Source organism: Ornithodoros turicata, chromosome 1, assembly GCF_037126465.1.
Source record: "Ornithodoros turicata isolate Travis chromosome 1, ASM3712646v1, whole genome shotgun sequence".
Lineage (NCBI taxonomy): Eukaryota > Metazoa > Arthropoda > Arachnida > Ixodida > Argasidae > Ornithodoros > Ornithodoros turicata.
The window spans coordinates 129,740,008-129,762,429 of NC_088201.1; the positions used below are offsets into that span (position 1 = coordinate 129,740,008).

The following is a 22,422-nucleotide window of genomic DNA, read 5'->3' on the forward strand; positions in this document are numbered from 1 at the left end:
TCGGGTTTAACCCGAAAAAGTCACTCCCTATCTATACTATGGTATATACTATGCAGGGAGCGTCTCGAGAAACCTGCCGAAATTTTCATGAATGGAAGTTACTTTTTTGTACCAAAAGCACTGCACGCACTTGTCCTCAGGCCTAACAAAATTTGAACAGTCAGCGCTATTTCAACGAGTTTACGGAATTAATTAATTAGGCACGAAGGAGTCAGTGGTTTGAAATAGATAAAACCTCATGCGCTGAAAAAAGCTGTTGTTTAAATTGCAGAGTTGTCAAGAAAATGTTGCAGAACAATGTCCAGATGTCTCTAATCTGCAAAAAAAGGAAAGGGAAGTGCAGCGATATCTTACGGTGCATTCTGAGAGTTGGGCAAACACAAAGCCCGAGCACCCAGCATCATTTAAGATGATGATGACGATGATTAAGGCTTTTATGGAGTACAAGCGCGTCATTTGTGATAGCGGTCGATTGTATCGATGTATGTCGATATACTCCCCACTCACAATCCGTCTCAATGGAATCTCTTGCGTTCCGCAATGCTTGATCGACCACCTTTTTTGATGTCTGTGAAATCGAAGGTAGCTCACCTATCGGAAGTAAGCTTGATATTCACTGTAGTTCGCGGGACGGGCGTGAGGTATTGCGGCAAGGAATGAGTAGAATTGTGGACGATAGCTGCGCTTTTTGGTACAGTATAAATGCATCCAGAGGGACTAATCACAGCGAATAGGGAGATGAATACCACCCGGTAGAACGCATGAAGATTTTTACATTGATGTACCTGTCATAATCACGCTATGTTTTTTTTTCTTTCGCCCCTACTTTCGCCTTTCTTTTCTTTTCTTTCGCCTTCGGTCGCGGTACGTGTTTATCGGCTTCGTTTACCCAAACCCCGAGATATCCGGACAAGAAAGATTGGAGCAGATTTCAGTTCACGTATTTGTTTTTTTTTTTTTTTTTTTACCCCGACGTTGGTTTCCGGCTGCCCTACAACCGCATTTGCTTATCCTGTATTGAGTCCGCAAGTATGTGCGTCCTTCATTGCGGTAACTCTAGGTATTTTCCCATTTTTCATTGCATCCATGTACCGTCGCGGCACTTGCTTTCAAACCATCTCTCTCGATGTTTGTGAAGTACGCGTACGCTTTCTTACAGAGGCTGAAAACACCTACATGAGCAAAGCGAAGGGAGGCAAAGTACCTTGTAGCCGGTTTCATCATCAGTGACATTGTCATACATGTCAATGAAACATTGTGCCCTTTTGGTATATTCTGCGTCCGCTTCGGGTGTCCACCAGTTCACTTTACGTCCAATACCATCATAATGCTTGCCTTTAAGAAAAAGAAATGTCGCTCAGGAAAACTTATCTGATATCCCTGAACATATGTTGCATAAGTGTTTGCTTTATTTTTACACTTTACCCCCATGCAGTTGTTCATTACTCTTCCCAAGTTGACGATGTCGTTGAGAAGTCAGATTCAAGACCACAAGGGACAATGAAACATAACAACATTGAATCAAGAACGGGCAAAGGTGTGTATATGAATAAAAGTACGTCATAAAATGCAAATTTTTGGCCATCCGCAGCGTTTTTCTTGATATGTGCCTGTGATCGCTATCTTTACTAGGCCTAACAAGGACGACGAAACATATTATTTTCAGGTAAACATCAGCACTGGATCGTAATTTAAAGGTGATTTGCAAGATAATCGCAACAGAACGTACACTTACGGAATAAAATTGAAGTAATCTGTGGAAAAAATTCGTCACGAAATCCTCGCTTCGCCGTTCCAAGCTACAGTGCGATTTTCAGGAAAATGTTGGTGTCATGGCGGCCCGTATAGGAAAAAGCAGCCAATGAAACACGCTAAATTTGATTGACAGGTCGAGCCTCTTTTTTAGGCTCCTTCTAATGGCCAGACTCCCTTTGGCATACACGGCACTACAGAAGCCGGCTTTGCGGCGCCATCTGGTGGAGCGCCTGCCACGTGGTCGTCTGCTCTCCCAGCATGACTTCCATATTGATTATTTTCCCATGGGCATTTTGAGGTTTTTCGTCGTAACTTTGCTTGCGACGTTGAATCGTTTCGAAATTTACCACGGTGAAACGTGCCATTTGGAATTCCACGCGGACACAATAATGTTCTCCCTGCATTGAGGAATTGGCGAGTACGGCGCGCCGGAATGCGTAAACTTTTATAGGTAGATCCCTGTATATATGAAGATGCATGGGTTTTGATAACTTGGGATGCGTAGATGCGTACCGTTACAGCATGACATGATCTTGCAAGCTATGTGTGCCGAACGTGTAACTCACTAAAAAGAACGCACTAAACAAAAATAGACGACAAAACACTAGCTGTAGACGTAACAGACCTACAGAACATGATCTAGAGTTGAAATGCAGAACGAAACATGCAGTCAATGCAAACACTAGAGAGTTTTAGTACGCTGTACTTTGTCGCCTTTGCGTACCTAATATATAGCCTAGTTGGCTTTGTGCAATGCACGAATCTTTCTTTACTGTTTGCGCGTGCACAGAACCACCAACGCTGTCGCTTACGTACTCAAAGCCGGTTCGTATGATGTACAAAAACGCTCTAACGAGTGAAAATATGCGCAATCAGTGCAGTAGTTACTCCCTTAGTCATGATGGCAGCCATAACTAGAGGAGTCACATCCCATAATGGACAGATGAGCAATTACCTATGCTGAAAAAAGCAGCTGTCAAGTTCTCAAACGTGCAAGTGTCTCAGAAAGAGAAAGAAATATCGGTAGCATGAACTGTAAAGAAAAACGAACTGTGGCAGACCAAAGTTAAAAGCGGTATCCCGTCATTATGGTTAATTGCGCTTTCCAGAGGGCGTTGTCAGGTGTGAGTCAGCGTGAAGAAAGCATCAGTCGCTGCAGCGGATCATAAATGACGTACCTTGCTGTCAAGTCATTTTAAGACAACTCACAAAACGGTAAGAAATGCGAGCACGTATTACATTGCGCAAGACATAGCTGGATCACCATAGCATATAGTATCAAAAGAATCCACAACCTATTTTGAAACCTAAACTGTACGTTTATTTCTAGGACTTAATGCATCTCACCTGTGGTGTCGAAACCGTGAGATATTTCGTGACCAATCGTGCGTCCAAGTGCAGCAAAATTCACTGACCTACATGTCAAGAGCAGTAAGTATTAAATGTCTACCAGCTAAAACAAATAGCAGGATTCCTAGCAGATTCGAAGTTTGCAATCATGAAGTAGTAGGAATGTCATGCACTGAGAAATTGTTGTCTGGTCTGGTAATTTTCCCCGGGTCTGCTCACTGTCATGTTGCCACACGTCTGTATCATGTTTCCACGTCTCTACGCCTTGCTCTCATACAGTAGTTTTGGCGCTTGTAAGTTGAAGCTCTGTGAACACAATGCAGCTGAACTCAGTGCAATGGTTGGAGCTCCTTGCTCACGGATGGACGTCCCATTACCAAGTCAGTATTTCTCAGTTGTTAGTGATGGTTCATAGTATGCCCTCCGTAAGATGCCTGCTGAGTAGCCAAATATGTTTCCGCCTTTATGCTGGTAGGTTTCTCCTTGTCTCAGATAGAAAGATGGATAATTTCTCTAACTGCGGTGCACAATATTGCGTTCCAACGTTTGCGTCCGGCAGCATCCGTGTGTGACGGACGCGTGGGTTTCCAATTCACGTCCGCAAAATTGCGACACGACGAGAAACAGCCCGGGATTCAGTATAGTTGGGTTCACACTGCTGCGTATCATTGCGTGCGTGCGCTGGCACGCGACGGCTACTGCAGCGCGGCAACAGAAGCGTCGGGGACGGCGAACGGTTTCGTCGCTGCCAACCATTCCGTCCTGAGTGACTATATGCCCCGTGCCATTGGTTTCCCGGGATACCGCTTGCTAACCGTTTGCGCAAAAGACGATTCACTTAATTTCGTTATTGTATGAAGAAATCATAAGCGTTTTCCGATTACGCATCGCAGTCAGTCAATCAGATATCAGCAATGTGATGTCACCCACCACATAGGAATCAGACAATTGGCTTATCACGTTTTCAGAAAAGTTATCTTCCCGATCAGCACAATGTGCTGAAAGTCGACTGCAATAGGCGTGGACGGTATGAGTTCAATCAATGTTCTTTAGTTTCAGGAGTCTGTCCCAGGTGTCTGTTTCAGGTGTCTGTCCCAGGGGTGAACGGGTAGGTGGTTCCACCTACCCGTTCACCCCTGTTACACCATACTTTCAGTAGATTGTGCTGCTTGGGTGGAAACTTGTACGTTCTCTTTCAAACTCGCTATTAGCGAGATTTAGTACATCGGAAGAAATCTACATTAACGGTATGATAGATGAATTTATCAAATCCAAGCTCAGCAATGTGACTCCAGTTTTTCATCCTCTATCACTTTACATCACATCGCACAATAGCAATGTGATGTCGTCCACTTCAAAGAAGCAGAACTTGTCATGTTTTCGGAATTGTTACCATGAACACCTTCCGATGTACTAAAGCACACTATTGAGCGAGCTACCTGTGACCGCGATTGTTTTTCAAGCTACCTCGACTACATTGACCCAAAACCAAAATTATACTATCCGTACAGATGTCACACTGCAGCACGAAATGCACCATGTGTAGAATGACATATATGATTCTATTAATTCTATTCCATTAATTGGGAACGTGAAAATAATTCCTTCAGTCCGTTGAGTGTTTTCTCCTTCTTTCAGTTTTTTTTTTTCGGTTCGAACGTTGTAGGAAACTAAACGAGACGAACAACGACCTTTAGTCAGTGCATGTTGTGTGGAGAAACAGAGCCACTTTTTGTATATGGTTGCATAGTTTGGGTGTAAATATTTGGACGTAAAACTCACCATGGAAGACCACTTTCGTAAGACACTCCATTCACTATTGCGGGTGTAATCTCTGAAAGATGAACAGGAGAAACATCTTGAATCAATTTATTATAGGCACATTTTGCGGATGTAATAGATGCTCAGAAGAGTTAAAGCATAGTAACTCGTCCACGCACTCAACGATACGATAATTTGTTGAGCGCCGCGCGTGCGAATCATTACGTAAAAACATATCGTAAGGAGTAAGGCAATAATGCAGCAGCAACGCCAGCAACTCCACTGCAAGGTACGACTTTCTTAGGCATGCCGTCTTCCGGAAGAGACGTTAACTACGGCCTAGGCAGTATACATCCACGGACCATACACTGTGGTATCGCTTATGGCGTTGCCTCTCGCTGCGTAAATTCCTGAATTATTATAAATTATATTGATATTGATTCGTAATAAATGTAAAATTTCACTGCTTCCAGGATATACAACAGGATGTGGAATAACTTGTTCAGACGACGGCAGTGATACCCCACAAAGCCGGTAATTAGCCATAAATGCAGTAAATGGCAGGCGACATTGAATGTTTATCAAACAGTACGGTACTCTGTTACGCGCAAGAAAAAGCCTGAGTGCTTATTATTAAAGTTATTTTCTTGAGGGTACATTAGTTTTAAAAAAAAACTGTGGAATGCAAACGAACGTTTTTATTATTTTTCTTTTGCAGTTGACCTTAAATTGAATTGGTATACGTTCATCACGAAGCAGAATATTTGTCCTGCGGCTGGAACGTACAAAGGGAAAAACACAACACAAGTCACACAATGGGGACGATTCTTTTTTCCCTAGCAGAGCATATCTTACCGGAAATCAGAAGACCCAGTTTACATTCCCGGCGTCAGCTACTTTTGTCTGGGTTACTTCGATCCGTTAATCGCTAGGCGTTTAACTCTTAGATGTGTGTGTCGTCCATATCTGAGGGCTACTTCGGTTAATTTTTGTTGTTGAGGGCCATGTTTGCTGTTATTTCTCAAGGTACGATTACTGTAGTGTATTGTTCCCAGTTTTCCGGTGGTTATAGCTTCTGGCACCTCGAGAAATGCGACTAAAACGGAAAAATTCAGTACAATACTGCTTATATAATCACGCGATAACAAGATGACTTCTCCTCGTCAGCTATCTTCACCCTTGATGTTCTTTACATTTTGTATTTTCTGATGAAGCTCTTCTGTTTTGTCGCCAGATGTTATGATAGAACACTGAAACATCTTTTTAAGCATGCTGGTATTTGACGTCCGTAGGACTTGACGTGTGACCGTAGAACAATGAGCGGTGTGCCAGACTTCGCGTTGCATTCTTGGATGCTCGTGTCTACCTAGTGACCGCTGGAGTGAATAAATAGGGAGCAGAATAGCGACACTGAGCCACGCCGGCGAGCGAGACCGCCGTCTTGGGTAGAGCCCTGCACCATCCGCGGATGGAAGCGGATATCCGCGGATATCCGCAATATACTTGCAGATTCGGATGAAAATTTAGCACTTCCTGCGGTGTGCGGATCTGATGCGCTGGCTTGAGGTCGGATGCGGATCGGACGCGGATGTGAAAGCAGCGGATCGGATGCGGATATACTGCGTGCTGTAATTTTTCGTCCAGCAATTTATTTGTATTGCGCGCCGACAGCGAGAGCATGCTCGGGTTCACCTTTGACCATGAACGGCCAAGACGGGAGCGGAGGCATTCTGGCATCTCGAACCACGCGAGCATAGGCGATGTAACGTTCCACGCACAGCAGAAGTCTCTTCATATCGCGTTTGTTCAAAGGTTTACTTTTGCTTGTCGTCGTGGGTTCCTCCGTGACCGCATGAAGGCATCCGAAATTATGCCAACATATGCTTCCTACGGTCTTTACGCGCCCGACGAAACGTGTGGATTTTGCGGATCGTATCCGGATGTAAACTGTTGTGTATGCTGCGGATGCGGACCGGACGCGGATAACGTGTGTGCGGATGTGAGTCGGATGCGGTGCAAAAAATCTCATCCGCGCAGGGCTCTATTGGGTCCTGCGCCACTGCGTCGCCTAGGACGCCCTGGACGGCAACAGACCCCCTTCTCCGCTGGTGAACAGCGCGCAGGCGAGCCATCTCGCAACAGAGGAAACAGGTTTTGGATGGAGGGGAGTCAGCATGACGACGCGTTCTTGGAAGGAGAAACCACGTGACACGGTACTCTGTACCCCAATTTAGTGACTCTAGTGACCGCCCATGTGTGACCCCAAGAATGTGGCGACTCCCATCACATCAAGCAGACGACGCGAGTTGTGGCTGTCTTTATGGTTCAGATAGCTGCATTGTGTTGAACGTGCGAGTGCAGTGTTGTTTCTGTGTGTTCTGAAGTTTGCCCTTCTCTTACAAGATCAGCCACGAGCTCGAAGACGAGTACGCAGGACGGAAACATCACGCCTGACAGTGGTGATTACGCGCCCGCTGAGAAAGTGTATATGTTCGTCGCAGTGAATGTTGTTTTGTTGTGTTGTGTGTCGCAGTGTTGTGTGTAGGGCCACAGGGAAAGCTAGCAGCAGAAAATTCCTTCCGTTCGAACGTTCTACATCAGGAGATAACTAAAACTCGCACAGGGGACCCAAACAACCCACTGATCAAGTACTTACAAATGAAACGTTATTCTCGTGTCGTGTTAGCGCCGCGAAGCAACAGTGGCTATCAGCTGTGTACAGATGCTGACAGATGGAGAGAGGACAGCAGGAAGATGTGCGGGGACAGGGGCCGACTTCAGGGGGAACTGTGACGACGTTCGTCTTGAAAGTGTTCGGAAAACCCATAAAAAATCTCAGACAGCACGTTTTCGAACCCACACCCTCCCAGTCTTGAGCAGGACGTTGGCTACCACCAACAAGGCGGATGCCTTAACCTGCTCGGCCATGCCGCTGTTAGTCCAGTGACAGAGCTGCTTCCCGTTGAGCGAGAGCCGGAACCGGGTCAGGAACACGTTACTACAAAGTTCCGCGATGGGCTCACATTTTAACAGCAAATGACTGAAAAAGCGCAACAGAACGGAGAGCAGCGCGATCATGCAAAGGGCGATACGAGGCTTCAGAGTGAGTCACATTGTGGACAGGAAGACACGACTATTTTGACGGGAGTTGCAGCCAGAGGAGTCCCGGGCCCATATGTTGGAAACGGCCGTTCCTCTGTTTCCTTGCTCCAAACGTCCCTTCCCCAACGAAATAAGGAAAATGGTGAAGGCTAGCGGGTGTAGATCCATAAGGAAGACTGAAAGACACAGACACTGAAGGTGGTGGGGGAGGACACACGTAAGTCCCGGGTTATGAGAACTTACAGTGTGTGATTGTCTCGCGCTCTGCTCCATGGGTCTCTTCCCCAGAGCAGTTCTGCTGCTTATGCAGTCGTACGGTGAAGGCCAATGCGGGATGCTCGTATGTATTCAGTGGTGGGCTTATCCTAACTGGAGAGCAAGAGAGATATAACACCCTTCCCTTTCCTGTGCCGACGCTTTCTCATTTCCAATAAGGAAAATAAATATTTCTGTTTAGCGAAGTCCTTATGATGTTGTCTAACTAACTGGCTAAATAAATACTACGGCGCGTTCCTATTTTTGTGCTGCGCAAATAGGCACGAAAACTGACCGCTAGACGTTTTTCTTTTTTTTTCATTGGCTCATCACGGGCTTGTTATACAGGGTGTCCCAGAAAACGTGTAACTGAATTATAGCAAAAACACACCACGCTGCCTACAATCACGCGGTCAACGGTGTTTCTTCTTACTAGGTTTTTGCCACCTCCTGATGTGAATCAGTTAGTCATCGGAGTTAAGTTTTCATTCGTTTTTGCAAATTGAACTCGAAATTTCACCCACTCCTCCCTGCTGTCCTCTTTCCAGCTGTCCACGTCTGTACGTCGCTCATAGCCACAGTTGTTTCGACACGGAATACAAAATTAAAAGTGTGGCTTGTACCTCGGGAGACAAGGAAGGACAACTAGACTGACAGTTGTTGCCAGAAGGAATGAGAAAGCGCACTGGCACGCAGAAGCGGCCCCGTGAGCTAGCGTCACATTTATTGCGATCGTCGTCGACGGGCAGCAGTGATAGGTGGCCGCTGCACACGAAACTCGAACATTTCCTAACTAAAGCTTGCTTTTTTACCTAACCAATGCGCGTTGCGAATTTCCTCAATTTCATGATGATTCGCAGCGATATTGAGAAGCTATCCCATCGAAATAAAAAAAAAAAAGGCTGAACTTCATGCTCTTCGGAGCGCGAGAGCACACCGCTCGAGAACTTTTTGGGCGCGGTCGTTCTCAATCCGACGAAATGAGGTTGCTAAACTTGGTCCACACAATTACAGTAGAAAAAGTTACAGTTCTTGGCATTGGGAGACGGAAGGCATGATCCCAGTGAAAGCCGGTTCCGATAAGCCATAACTGTGTTATCTCCTTCTACAGTCCTGATGTGGGCTAAGTTTAGCAACCTCCTTTCCTCGGAATGACAAGGATTGAGCGCAAAAAACTGGCCGAGCCCAATGCTCAGGTGCTCGGAAGGGAATGTTCGGCTATTTTTTTTTTTTTTTTCGATGGGTTAGCACCTCAATATCAAGGATAATTATGAAGAAGTTGAGCAAATGCGGGACGCGATCACATTGTGGGGTAAAATAGCGACCTTTATTTGGCAAATTTTAGAGGTCCGTCCGCACAAACCGACATAATAAAACTAAGTTAGATGACATTCGCACCAGGATGTCGCAAAAACCACGTAAGAGCCAATGCCGTTAACCGCATGATTCCAGATGGTGTAATTTTCTGGGACACCTTGTATATAATTTCATTGGCTCAGTATAGGAAAGTGTCGGAAGGCCGAGACTGGACTAAAGAACCTACGTTGGCTGCCAGTGTTGGACGGTATCGATCCAATGATGGTGTGCTGCCTGGGATTATTGCTTGCTGGAACGTTTACACATTGGCCGCTGTAGCTCGTACATACAAATGGTTTTTAAAAGTAAACGTCAACATGCGGGAATAACACGACCGATGCGTGGCGACCATTGAACGCACGAAAATCTGCTCGCAGAGAATGCCATAAACGCACTTACCTATTGTATTTTGACCAGGCATGTAGGCTGCATTGATGATCACCATCGGTATATCGAACCTGCGGCACAGTGAGAATTATACAATATTATACAGCCACATAGGAACGAAACAGCAAAACTCTGTCCAATCTCTGTCAGACGTGTCTGCAATGAAAGCTCCCACTAGAAGTCTTGATCTGATTTTAATGGAAAATAAAATGTGGATTTTAGCGTCAGTAGAAGTATGTTTTTCCGTGTGCCTTTACGGGCAAGTTTGGTGTTTGGTGCAATTTATCGAGACTTTAAATATGGCATACATTTTGTGTCTTTCCAAAAAATAAAAATAAAAATAGGTGAACATCATCCCGAATAGGAACCACCCCATCGATACCGAATATAACATTCGCATTCATTTTGCGCGAGTAGTTAATTCGTAAATGATGACAATAACAAACCGAAACCGAAATCCTAAGAGCAGAAATGAGACTGCATTCCCGCATTAGGACTGTCAAAGTGGAAATAGCTGCTTGTGCGTGTGAGAGAGATGGTGAAGCCTCAACGAGGCAGCGGCATACCTGGAGATGTAAAAGGGGAGACATGAGGATAAATGTAAATGAAAGTCAGTGATATGAAATTGAAGCAGCTGAAGGTAAATAAAACTAAGAAGAAAGAGTAATTAAAGGTAATTAGGGAAATCGAGAGTGATTAAAGCAAGTAAACGTAATTAAAGGGAATTAATTGAAATTCAAGATTACCTCTAGTAACCTGCGGCTACCTTCGGTAACTACAGGGTAATTAAAGAGTAGCTGGTAAGATGGCTGCGGCCCACTTGAAGAAAACAACATGGACGGATGGCGAAATAACTGAAATTTTCTTTTAATTCTAAACTTCAGTGTATTGTGCCAAGCTCTTACCAGACGGCGCCACATTAAAGTTTGAATCGCGAACGTGGTGTGTGTATGGCTCAGGCATAACCAGCGGGATTGCGGTGACCAGGATTGCACACCGATCCAGTTGGCGCGTGTTTGGTATTTGATAAGGCACCGGCACGAGGATACAGAAAAATACATAATGTTAGTCTTGCTAGAAAAAAACAGAGAACAAAGCGTAATCATGAGGAAAATTCAGGGACATTCCCTCTGAACGCTGGCTTCACCTTACTGCAGAAGTGCCTTGTAAGATAAGCAATGCCTCGGGTCACAACAACTGAAAGGAGGAACTGTTGGGTAGCGCGGGACAGTAAGCCGGAGGCCGCGTCCGCGTGAAAGGACTTATCATTGTTTCGCTATCCTTCTGCCAGCGCACGGTTATCAGTTTATCATTTTTTTACCAGACGCCTCCTAAAGAATCTGAAGAAGTAATCTTGTTTCGCCGCTTCGGTTGTGCCCGATTTGAAAGCTCGCCGTTTTCAGGCCGCGGGAGTACGGCTTAGAAAAACAAAGCTTCTGAAACGCTGGGATTTTGTATTGAACTTCTCTCAGCCTCCCCGGCTGCTTAGGGGAGCAGGTGTTGAGCAGAATACTTGGAATAAATTAACTCACGGATTCTGTTCAAGAAATGTTCCCCTAGAGCCACATGGGAAGAATTTAAATTCAAGATCCCAGCGTTATAGGAACTTTTATCCCAAGCTGTGTTGACGGCATAGTTGGATAGAATACAAAAACCCCGTCACAGGACTAATCATGAACTGCACACAGCAAGCGTTAACGTTGTTCTCAAAATTGGCGCGCGCAGGGCTGCATGCGCATTGGCCGTCGCAGTGCATAATGAGGACATAGCGCGTGTTACAGGATATCCGGCCCTTAGGTCATGTCTCAGTAATCGAAAACAATCTTTAAAAATATGGATAAAAAAGCGGGGATATTGAGTTCTGCCCACGTCAGAGCAAGCTCATTTGCGAGCGGCTTTTTAAAAGCGATATCAGGTGGTCGTGCAACCTTCAGGACGCTTACCAAACAATGCGTCCTTTCTAATATGTGACTACAATTCTGCTATCCTCGTTCTTCCGAAAATCCACCGAAGAGAAAGTTAGTGAGCTAATTTTGAAAATATTCATCGGACACACGTGGGCTGTTGGTCATGGAATTTGCACCATGCTGCGTTGATGTGTATAGGAGAACAGAATAAGTATGCCGCTCATTATTACCGAATCCAAAGTCTGCGATATTTGATATCCTATTTTACCCACGCAGCGGCTACCTCTTCCTTTTATCAATCTACTTTTTAAGTGACCAAGGGCAAAATAACAACTAGGTTCTTGCACAATGTACATACGTCGTGGCGGAAATGATAGGACCCATAGTACGGGCGTGCTTGACGAAAACAAAAATTCGCTAGACTCACACCGTTGATTACAAGAAATTAAATGAAAAGCCCACAAAACAATGTCATATAAATAAGCTAAGTGGTTAGAAGATTTCTTATATCATTTATATCATGTTTTATATGAGTGGTTTCGTTAACACGTAGCTAATTAGCCGTTTAATTAGCTACATTCCCAAAAAACCTAGCATATTTGTCGGTCAGCGTCAGAAACATCAATATTTTTCACAGCAATTGCCAATGCATTCAAAACGAAGATAAATGCAATTTCGAATAGCTCGTGGTGTGCGCGCAGCATTCGGGTTTTTTTAAGACGTCTTCCTTCGTCACGTTTTTTTATTAATGCAATGGCTACAATTCTTCTAGCTCGAATGTTTCAGAAGTTAGCCGTAATTCAGACTTACTAATTATTATTCACTTGGCACGCGCCTACTGTCGGTGATATTATTTCCGTGTATATCATATACAATATAGTAGTAGTACTTGTTAGCGAATTAATAAGTTGAGTTGATTAAAAGGAAACAGGAAAGCAATCTTGTGGATCTGTCGTTGAGGTCGATGCTCCGCCGCAGGCTTCATTCGCCGTACATCGCGCCATTTCACCTTTTTAACTGCTAAAATATATCCGCCCCGCTCCAAAAAAATAAATACATAAAAGAAGAGAAACCACTTGCTTGACGCCCATATCAGTCGTCCTTATCTCTGCTAATAAACACTCTACCACTCTCCTTAGCTGCTTTCAACCAAGGTGAGTGAGCGTTTCTGTATCAATTGGCAGAAACAATGATGACCTGCACTGTCCGTTCGTAGCAAAATATATTGATAGAGCTGCCAGGTGTGATAGCGACAAGTCTTGTTCTTGCTTCCCACAGAACGCGAATAGCCCCTCTTAGATCGCGATGGCCTTTTCTTGTCATTTTATTGAAATCGTCGGACACATGGTACATGTGAACTGAAAAGGTGTGACGTAAGTTTCGCTTTTAGGCTTACTTTGACCCCTGATCTGACGTGCACACGGCGTATTTGTCACAGATACGCAGCATGGATATAGCAAAGAAACAAATCACAAAGTGCTAAGCAAAAAAAAATAATAATAAAAAGATGCAAATGACCATTTCTGGGGTAGCTTATCTGCAAAAGGAAGACTTTGCTCTTGCTAACACGTTTTGCGAGCCTTTTTTATAATTATTATTATTATTATGTGTGAATCATCTAAGCAACGTCTACCAAGTAATATGTACCAACGGCTATCCACAGGTCAGTGAAGACAGATATAGGCCTGTGGCTTAAATATCGGGCCGAATAATGTAACTAGAGCAATAATATGTGGTTAGAAGAATCCTTAAGAGGTTCACATTTAAGAATAAACTGATAACACGAGGTATTCCCTTTTTCATAAATCACTCGCTTTGACTTAATTTCGGGAGACATCACTATTCCGAAACTGATTTCGCGATAGCGTGCAAGCAATAGGGAGGAACTGGTTCCTATATTTAAGCCGGTTGTGGGTATAAACGCGCAGATCAGCAAACTGCCTGCCAGCAAACTGCCGAAGACTCGAACAGCAGTTGCTGCAACGCATCCGCGATATCGATATGCGATTTTGAAGTTTCAACCAGCGAACTGTTAGAATGGTTCCAAGATCACGACGCTCTCCACGTACTAATAACAACGTACTTATATTAGTTCCATGCATCTACGCAACGGTATCTCTACAGCGCTCATCTTCAAGCCCCGATCCCTGTAGCGCTGCTTTTAGCAAAAATAAAAATAAAAAGCGCAAACAGCAACCGGTACGAAATGCATAAACTACTTAGCAAGGAGGAAATAGAGTAAAATAAAAAGTAATTGCAAGGAACGAAACGGGGGGCGAGGATTCGAACCCGGTCATTTCTCGATGAACGCCGAAGCACTGCCAGCACGCCAGCTGAACACGAGTTGCATCCTCGTAACCCGGCGTAAGCTCGTTCCGAGGCTTCGTTGGTTGATTGTGAACTTTATTCGCCCTGGGCAAAACATTTACGCTACTGGGTGTTTTCACGTCAGATGAGCCAGGGTGGTCTGGAAAAATCGGAGAAGATGACACACTATGCCCCAGCACCTATTTAGTGCATTCATACCAAAATTAGTTCAAAATATTTGATATTCCGCTTCTTCAAAAGCGCAAAAGCCAAGAAGGTATGGCGTGCACTTTCCAAGTTTAGCATTTTTTGACAACTTTGGGCCCACGTATTGCAAAGACTTGTAGTGGTAAAAGAATGAAAATTAGTAGGATATAAGACACCCACCTTCTCCCGAAGTTTAATCGCTGCAGAGCTCGCAGGTAACTTTACATAAATTTGCAAACTTCGAGAAAATAGAGGTTTTTCCCTTAAGTTTGACATTTAATTTCTCTGAACACATTTGGAATTTATGGATGTGTTAGGTATCATTTTGTTCAGGGGAACACGCTCATCCTGCTCATATGTCTTCTCCTGAACAAAAGGGTCTCTGCACCTGGGACGCTCATAACGGAGCCACTCAGCGAAAATTCATAAGTTTGAGGCGCCTTGTTCTCAAAAACACCCACTTCGATTTCGTTGAAATTGCTCATCATGCTAGGCCAATGTGTCAACATCAGTATCTGACAATTAAAATTTGCCATAAAGCAGCCGGAGGTAAAGCGCGGCCATTCCCGCGTAACCTATCAAAGCACTGCGTGTGGGCCCGTGCGTTGTGGTGCAGTCGAGAGACCGTTCTGTTCTGCCTCTCATTTATTGCTCGAACATGAGTCGGTATAGCTTGTGAGCGGATTAAGATAAACAAAAGGTCTGAAAGCGAGGCCCCGAAGAGGATCTCGCTTTCTTTCTTGAAAGCAATCGGCGGAACCTTGATCGCTGGTGTTCGATTACGCTTACTTTCGAATCCACGGTGTCTTCTCCTGAGGAGTTCGCTCAGACCCACGCCGCACGCTATGAAACGGGCGTACAGTACAGGATATTTTGCGCCGACTATGAAGGAAAGCACAAGAAGATGATTCTGCTTGAGAAAAGAAGAAGAAGGAATGTCTCGGACTTGGACGTGGCATCACTCAAGTTGGTCCTAACAGTTGGGCAAGCATCACAGGTGAGCGACGAGGACTACATCTGTCAGGATCGTTTTCGGCGCTTCCAGCAAAAGGTTACTGCAGTAAATGAGGAAATCAGTGATTCTTTATCAAATCGGACGTTTGTTTCGCCAGATCATATTCTCGCCTACGTAAACCGTAGCCTTCCTGTAGCGAATATCGACGTAACTCCTCTAAAACCCTCTGGTGCAATAAAGAAACAGTTGCGCATGTCGTACACCCGAAGTAAGAGCAGTGAAATTCAGCACGAGTTGTCTCGCAAGCTAAATGCCGTTTACGGTACCGAAACGTCAGAAGAAGATGGCGCCTCTTGCGAATTTTGTAAGGGATGGGTAAACAACTTTCGTGGCGCATTGTTGGCCTGCACTACCCATCAAGAGTGTTGTCGCCTCCGCACGCTGATCCCAGACAAACTCTCAATGAACGACATCAGAAGACTGATTCCAGAGGCTACAAAATATATGGTTGTCAAGGCTCGCAAGCTGAAAAGTAGGAGCGGTGTGTGGGCAGAGCCCGACAGGTACGAAAGAAAGAAGCTCAAAGAAGAAGATGTGGCCACAGCAGTGAAGTACTATACAGACGGTGACATGCAATGCACACTGCAGAGCCCTAATCGAAAAGACGTAGTGACTGCGCTAATTGACGATGAGAAAGTCGAGGTGACGAAGAGATACATGACGCGCTCGATACGTTAGACATATCACGTCTTCAAGGAGCACCGCCCAGACCTGAAGATGGACATTACAAAGTTTTACTCACTACGTCCAAAATGGGTAAAGCAAACCCTCAGCAAGAGGTGTGCGCTTCTGTGTACTGCGCTAATGTCCAGTTGTGCGTCTCTGCTATTCGAAACAGTACTCGACGATCCTTCAGCGGGGACTTATACCCTAGTTACACTAGCTTTCTCAACCGCGGTTGAGTCGACCACGGTTGAGTAGCGTCAACCGCAGTTGACCCAATCACGGTCGAAACCAGTTACACAGAGCGAATTCACCTCAGTCGAGGCTAGCGCCCCAAACGGACAACATCAGAGGCTACGGAACAGTAAAAAAAGTTTACACTGAGCAAAAATAGATTTAACTCATGCATAGATGACTTAAACAACATGTAACGTTTATTTAAAACAGTTTAAGCACTATACGAGCAGGCAGTTATGTATGACCTTATTTTTGACAACTTGTTGCAACTATGGCTTTCCGTTTTAACGGAATACGACCGGGCGTTAGCAACATTGTAATTCAATCTGTCTTGTTTTTGTCTTTGTATGCTCGCTCCCGCCGTATTTTTGCCAATTTGTCTTCTGTTTCGTTCGTTTGCTTTCTGAGTTCCACCGTGTATTGTTTTCGTGTTGCTGTATATATCTTGTATCTATTGTGCTCCATCGCGCGTAGCGATGTCACTGAGCAAAGCTACGTCCGCGGAGATACGGGGGAGAGACAAGAACTTTTTCCTCTGTTTCGCCCAGCTGCAGTGTGAACTGAGACGAAGGCAGTGTGAGCTCAACGCTGTCCTTAACGAACTGGACCGCCAACGCCGGAAGCGAAAACGAGCGCAACAACAACTGCAAACCCTGACCACCGTTGCCTTGCGGTTGTGTACAAGAGAGAGAGAGCTTCGCAACCACCGCCGTCCAGCATCGTGGTGGGAGACAACACTCCCAGGACTTCCCGACGACTATTTTAAAAGTGACTTTCGTGTAACTCGGGCCACGTTCAACTACCTGGTTGAAGTATGCCAAAGTATGGCTAAGGCCGACACCCACTTACGGAAAGCGATACCGCTCAGAAAGAGAGTAGCCGTTGCCCTGTATAGGCTGTCGTCATCTGCGGAGGACAGGACTGTCGCGAACTTATTCGGGGTGAGCAGGTCTTTCGTCAACATTGTCTACAGGGAGTTCTGCGCACAAATTGTCAGTAAACTGGAAGCGCTGTTTGTCAAGCTTCCAACAGACGCTGAGTTGCCAGAGCACCTGCGTCGGTTCGAAGCCGTAACAGGTTTTCCTCAAGGCTTTGGAGCTCTAGATGGCTGCCATATTGAGGTGTGCCCGCCGAAGGACCAGGGCTCAGACTACTACAATTATAAGGGATGGTACAGTGTGATTTTGCTTGCCATTGCTGACCATACCTACAAGTTTTCATATGTGAATGTGGGGTCTCCTGGAAGGAACCACGATTCAGCAGTACTTCAGAGGTCCAGGCTGCCTGCTGTAATTAATAGTACCCTCTTCAACACATTCACAGTGAGCTTGCAAGGTGTGGATGTGGGCCCTGTTATACTGTGTGACCAGGCTTTCCCGCTGCAGCAACACCTAATGAAGCCATATCCAGACAGGGCTACAAACACACCACAAAAGCAAGAGTTCAACGCCCGACTATCTGGTGCAAGGCGAGTCGTGGAAAACGCATTTGGAAGGCTGAAAGCGAGGTTCAGGATTCTACACAAAGGACTTGAGTGCGATATTGACAACTGTACCACCATCATCAGAGCCTGCTGCATCGTCCACAACATATGTGAGGACCTCAATGATATAGTTGAGCAACATTGGATTGAAGAGTGCAGACATCTTCCAAGGGAGATGCCACAACATCACACATCTGCTGCTACGGAAAGCGGAGCATGTGTTCGTGATGCCATTGCACAGCACCTGTACTGCATGAAGACCACAGCAATGGCAATATGCACATGACCAACTGTTTGGTTAGTCTTTTCTCGTGTCTCAGGGATACTAACCTACAAGAAAGTTCTTTGACGGCGTAAATTTTTTCTGAACTATTCGGCTGAGGGACGTTCGAGAAACATGTCATGCATAGTTATGACCAGCTATACCAGAACTAGACAGAAAATCATCACTCACAGGCTAGAAGTAACAGGTTTAACACACTCTGAATTGATGTACAAGTACATGCAACAGCTACTACAAAGAACAAAAGTTTATTATACAGGGTGTGTGCAGATAAGTGACACTTGTGCACTTACCTCCTTGTCTGCTTAACCGACAAGATTCGGTGGCACACAATGGCACATTTATGCGTGCGAAATCTAAAAAAAAAAAAATTGTGGGAGCTGTACTCAGCAGAAAAAATAAACAGTGACGAAAACATCAGCTTCCATGCATTAGAATAAGGCAGCATCACGGGCTCAAGTGAGTTGTGTGCACTAGGAACACAACCCATGATTATCCATATGGGACATCGCTTCGGTTTCAGCACAGATTTAGCGATACTTGAATACAACTCTCCTGAGGCTGATATGTTGCCCCAGTCTAATGCACGGATGCTGACATTTTTGTCTGTCAGTTTATTTTTTAAGCTGAGTATGGCTTCCACGATTTCTTTTGTAGAGTTCGCATGCATAAATGCGTGGAACCAGAAGTTCCTCGGGCAAGTAGACAACAAGCTAAGTGCGCAAATGACACTTATCTGCACACACTGCAACATTGCACACTGCAACACTGTACATGAAACTGCAAATTACATATGATGCTGCAAAACATTATGATCCATTAAATAATTGTTCATCATATGCAGCATTTCCCGCTGCAGCTGGTTTGCCTCTTCCTGAGGTGTAGGGCTCTTTTCCTCATTTTTCGTTCTTTTTTGTCTGCTTTAGCAGCTCTTTTTTCTGCAGCTTTTGAAAGCTGCAGAAGCTGCATCAGCACGGTCTGGTTTTTTTTCTTTTTTTCTGGGTGGTGGTTCTACAGGATCTACGTTCTCCTGTGGCTCCTCCTCAGTCGACACTTCTTGTGGTGCAGAGGCAACTACCTCAGCACCTTCCTCTGGCTCGTGGACAACTGGGACCATGAAAATGTGTAATAATGCATATTAGCAGACAGTACAAAAGCTACATTATAACTGAAACATCGCCATGCTAACATTGGACAGCTATTCTGTCCTTATTGGGCAATCAAGTTAGCTCCTTTGCTACTTTGAACCAGACAGATAGCACCGCAGTGCACAAGCTTCAGGAAGCCGCATGACATTCAGAATCTTCCCTTGTCTTTGCATTACGTAAGCTGATATGCCATCAATTCGCCTACACGGTCTTTGCACAAGTGTTGGTGCCAGATGACAGGTATCCGCATATCATAGGGGCCCTGATGCTAAGAAATGTTGTGTTTTCTTATTGCAAAGCAAATTTGAAGTGCAAAATTTTAAGACTCACTCCCAGACACAGTTAAAGTTAGGCAACTTGACAAAGTGTGCCAGCTGGAAAGTTCATGAAAGACGCAAACCGTCTTGAGCGAAGACAGGTCTTCGTGTAGACTTGCACAATTCAAGTTGCGGCTTCAAGTCAAGTCACATCTGTGAATTCCGGGGTAGCAGGCTGAATAAAAATTGGTTTAGGACAAATGATGCTATACCAGCAGTGAACAGCTGTTTCTGCATTGGGCAATTGTCAGCAGTGCACAGGTACTATTATAATTACAACTGTATTTCCTGTCACGCGTAGCAGTGAAACGGTTAATTTAGAAGCAACCTCAGTATTTGTTATTCATCATTCTTCTTATCATACATCTTGTGACAGCTGCTTTACGTAACAACATACAAATACAAAGATTACTAAACCAAATATTTACCTTTCAAGATAATCCTATATTTTTGTAAGGTAAAAAACATCTTAAAAAAGCATTTTGCACACAAGGTATAACTATTGCTACATAGGGTGTGTCTCCCTTCAAACACCTACATTTCTTAAGTGATGTGTACTGATTTCAAAAGAGTGCACCAGCAGCGACGAGTACATATTATATTGAGCTATGAAATAAACTCCCCCATTTTCGTCTCCCCTCATCATATTGAAGCAGAGCAGTCGGATGCCAAGTTCCACAGAGCATATGAGGTTATCACCCATGCGTAGTGGTTCAGCTTATGGTTCATGACTTCACTGTTCTTGATGATGAAGCTGTTGTGTGGATGTGTGTAAACGAATTAGTGTAGCTGTAGTTCAGGCAGCTGGAAATACAGGTTTTCACATGTCACAAGTCGTAACAAATAGTACCAAACACTAAAGAGCCGCAAAATGTCCAAACGCTTTACCTGGACACTTTCTTCCACTAGCGAGAGGTCATTGACGGGAAGTGTCCCCAAAAATCCGTGAATTTTGCGGAAATATGGCCACGTTAACACGTTATGGCCGCCGAACCAGTTCCGCACCTCGCTAGTGCCCTGCATTTACAAAAACGGGCTTTGTAATTCAGTACTGAACATACAACAGTGCGACAGTTGGTCAGTAGAAGCAAGAATGCGCTATGAACGCCAAATAGAGAAGAAGGTAAATAAGTGCAATTAAATGAAAAGCACCCCTACCTGTATTCTTTCGTCAGGCTCTCTATCTTCATCCTGACTTGCTTACCAACGAAGGTTGCACCGTGGCAACCCTCGGTTAGGGCTGACGCGATCCGGTCGTAAATCACAGCATTCCTTTTTTGGCTTCTCAAAGCCCCTAGACTGTCTTCCGACAAGTTTAGGAGATGCCTGGTCATTGCATCCGACCAGACGAAACGCTTCTTTTTCGTTTGATCCGTCGCAAAATCGGCCGACGACGCAGACGCAGCATTGGAGGCAGCCATCTTGTCTGTCAGTTCAGTCGGTCAACTGACGGCGAGGAGCTCAGATGAAAGTCGACCACAGTTGACGTGTCAACCACGGTTGGCGCTGCAGTGTAACACTCTTAACCGCGGTTGAGTTCAACCGTGGTCGACTCAACAGTGGTTGAGAGCGCTAGTGTAACTAGGGTATTACTGAAGTCTTACTACCTCTGTAGTGACGCTTCGGGAGCCTGTCGCCTGAAGAATTGTAATAACTGCCCAGGCGAGAACGGAATTTCACTGCAACGACTAAACATCGAAGAAGACGAGAAAATTAAAGTGGCAACCTGGGAGGGCGGAAGAAGGAAGTGGAGGCGTCTGTTTTCCTCACAGAGGTGAGGAAGTGGACGTCTGCACATGTTACTCAGGAGCACATAAGGGCTATTCAGAGGATGCACTCCGCGCATGCACTGTTTGCAACGCAGGCTATCGAGGAGTGGCTTGACGAAAATAGAACTATAGCCACGAACGTGGTGCCAGATGGTGCAGCGAGCCATTTTAAGAACCGTTTCAGGTTGTATGAGCTTTCAGAGACTGGGTGTGTCGACGCAAGATGGATTTTCACAGCCACCGGACATGGGAAAAGCGCGTCTGATGGAGTAGGAGGCGTTCTGAAGCACAATGCTACACTTCACTTGAGATGTTCACCACAAAAAGCCATCATGACGCCCCAGGATATCATCCATCGGCTCTCAACGAAGCTAAAAGGAGTACACCTGTTGTTTCTTTTTGCAGAGCATGCTTCATCGTTCCTACAGCTAAGAAACAGGAATGGCAGGGCATAAAAGGTGTTCCTGGGATACAGATATCTCATATGTGGATATGTAATGCAACCAACGGGACTCGCCAGGTGTACATGGCGAGAACTGCAAAGTGCGACCTTAAAAGGGTGTTTTAGGAAGCTGCAGCGTTCAGCAATAAAGATAACGCGTGTGCTTGCACGGTTCATAATCTTTTTTCTCACTGTCACTTTATTAGTGGAATGAAGCCGCGCCAATCAAGCCAACAGCAATTCCGATGCCGCTTTCAGAAGTAAGCGTAATCGAACACCAGCGGTCAAAGTTCCGCCGATTGCTTTCTAGAAAGAAAGAAAGATCCTCTTCGGGGCCTTGCTTTCAGACCTTTTGTTTATCTTAATCCGCTCACAAGCAATACCGACGCATGTTCGAGCAATAAATGAGAGGGAGAACAGTACGGTCTCTCGACTGCGCCACAGCGCACAGGCCCACAGACAGTGCTTGGATAGGGTATGCGGCAATGGCCGCGCTTCACCTCCAGCTGCTTGATGGCAAATTTTGATTGTCAGATATTGATGTTGACACATTGGCCTAGCACGGTGAGCAATTTCAACGAAATCGAAGTGGGTGTTTTTGAGAACGAGGCGCCTCAAACTTATGAATTGTCGCTGAGTGGCTGCGTTAGGAGCGTCCCAGGTGCAGAGACCCTTTTC

At 45.1% G+C, this 22,422-nt stretch overlaps 1 protein-coding gene across 2 annotated transcripts in view; it reads right to left on the bottom strand.

Moving 5' to 3' along the window:
• Window positions 1-22,422, bottom strand: part of LOC135378594 (neprilysin-1-like) — a 189,077-nt gene that overhangs the window by 30,503 nt on the left and 136,152 nt on the right. For both annotated transcript variants that reach the window (XM_064611656.1, XM_064611655.1), the window contains 4 exons: window positions 9,979-10,037; window positions 4,888-4,939; window positions 3,103-3,170; window positions 1,205-1,335 (listed from right to left, as the gene is read on the bottom strand). In XM_064611656.1, the coding sequence (XP_064467726.1) occupies window positions 1,205-1,335; window positions 3,103-3,170; window positions 4,888-4,939; window positions 9,979-10,037 (310 nt within the window). The remainder of the gene's footprint in view (window positions 1-1,204; window positions 1,336-3,102; window positions 3,171-4,887; window positions 4,940-9,978; window positions 10,038-22,422) is intronic.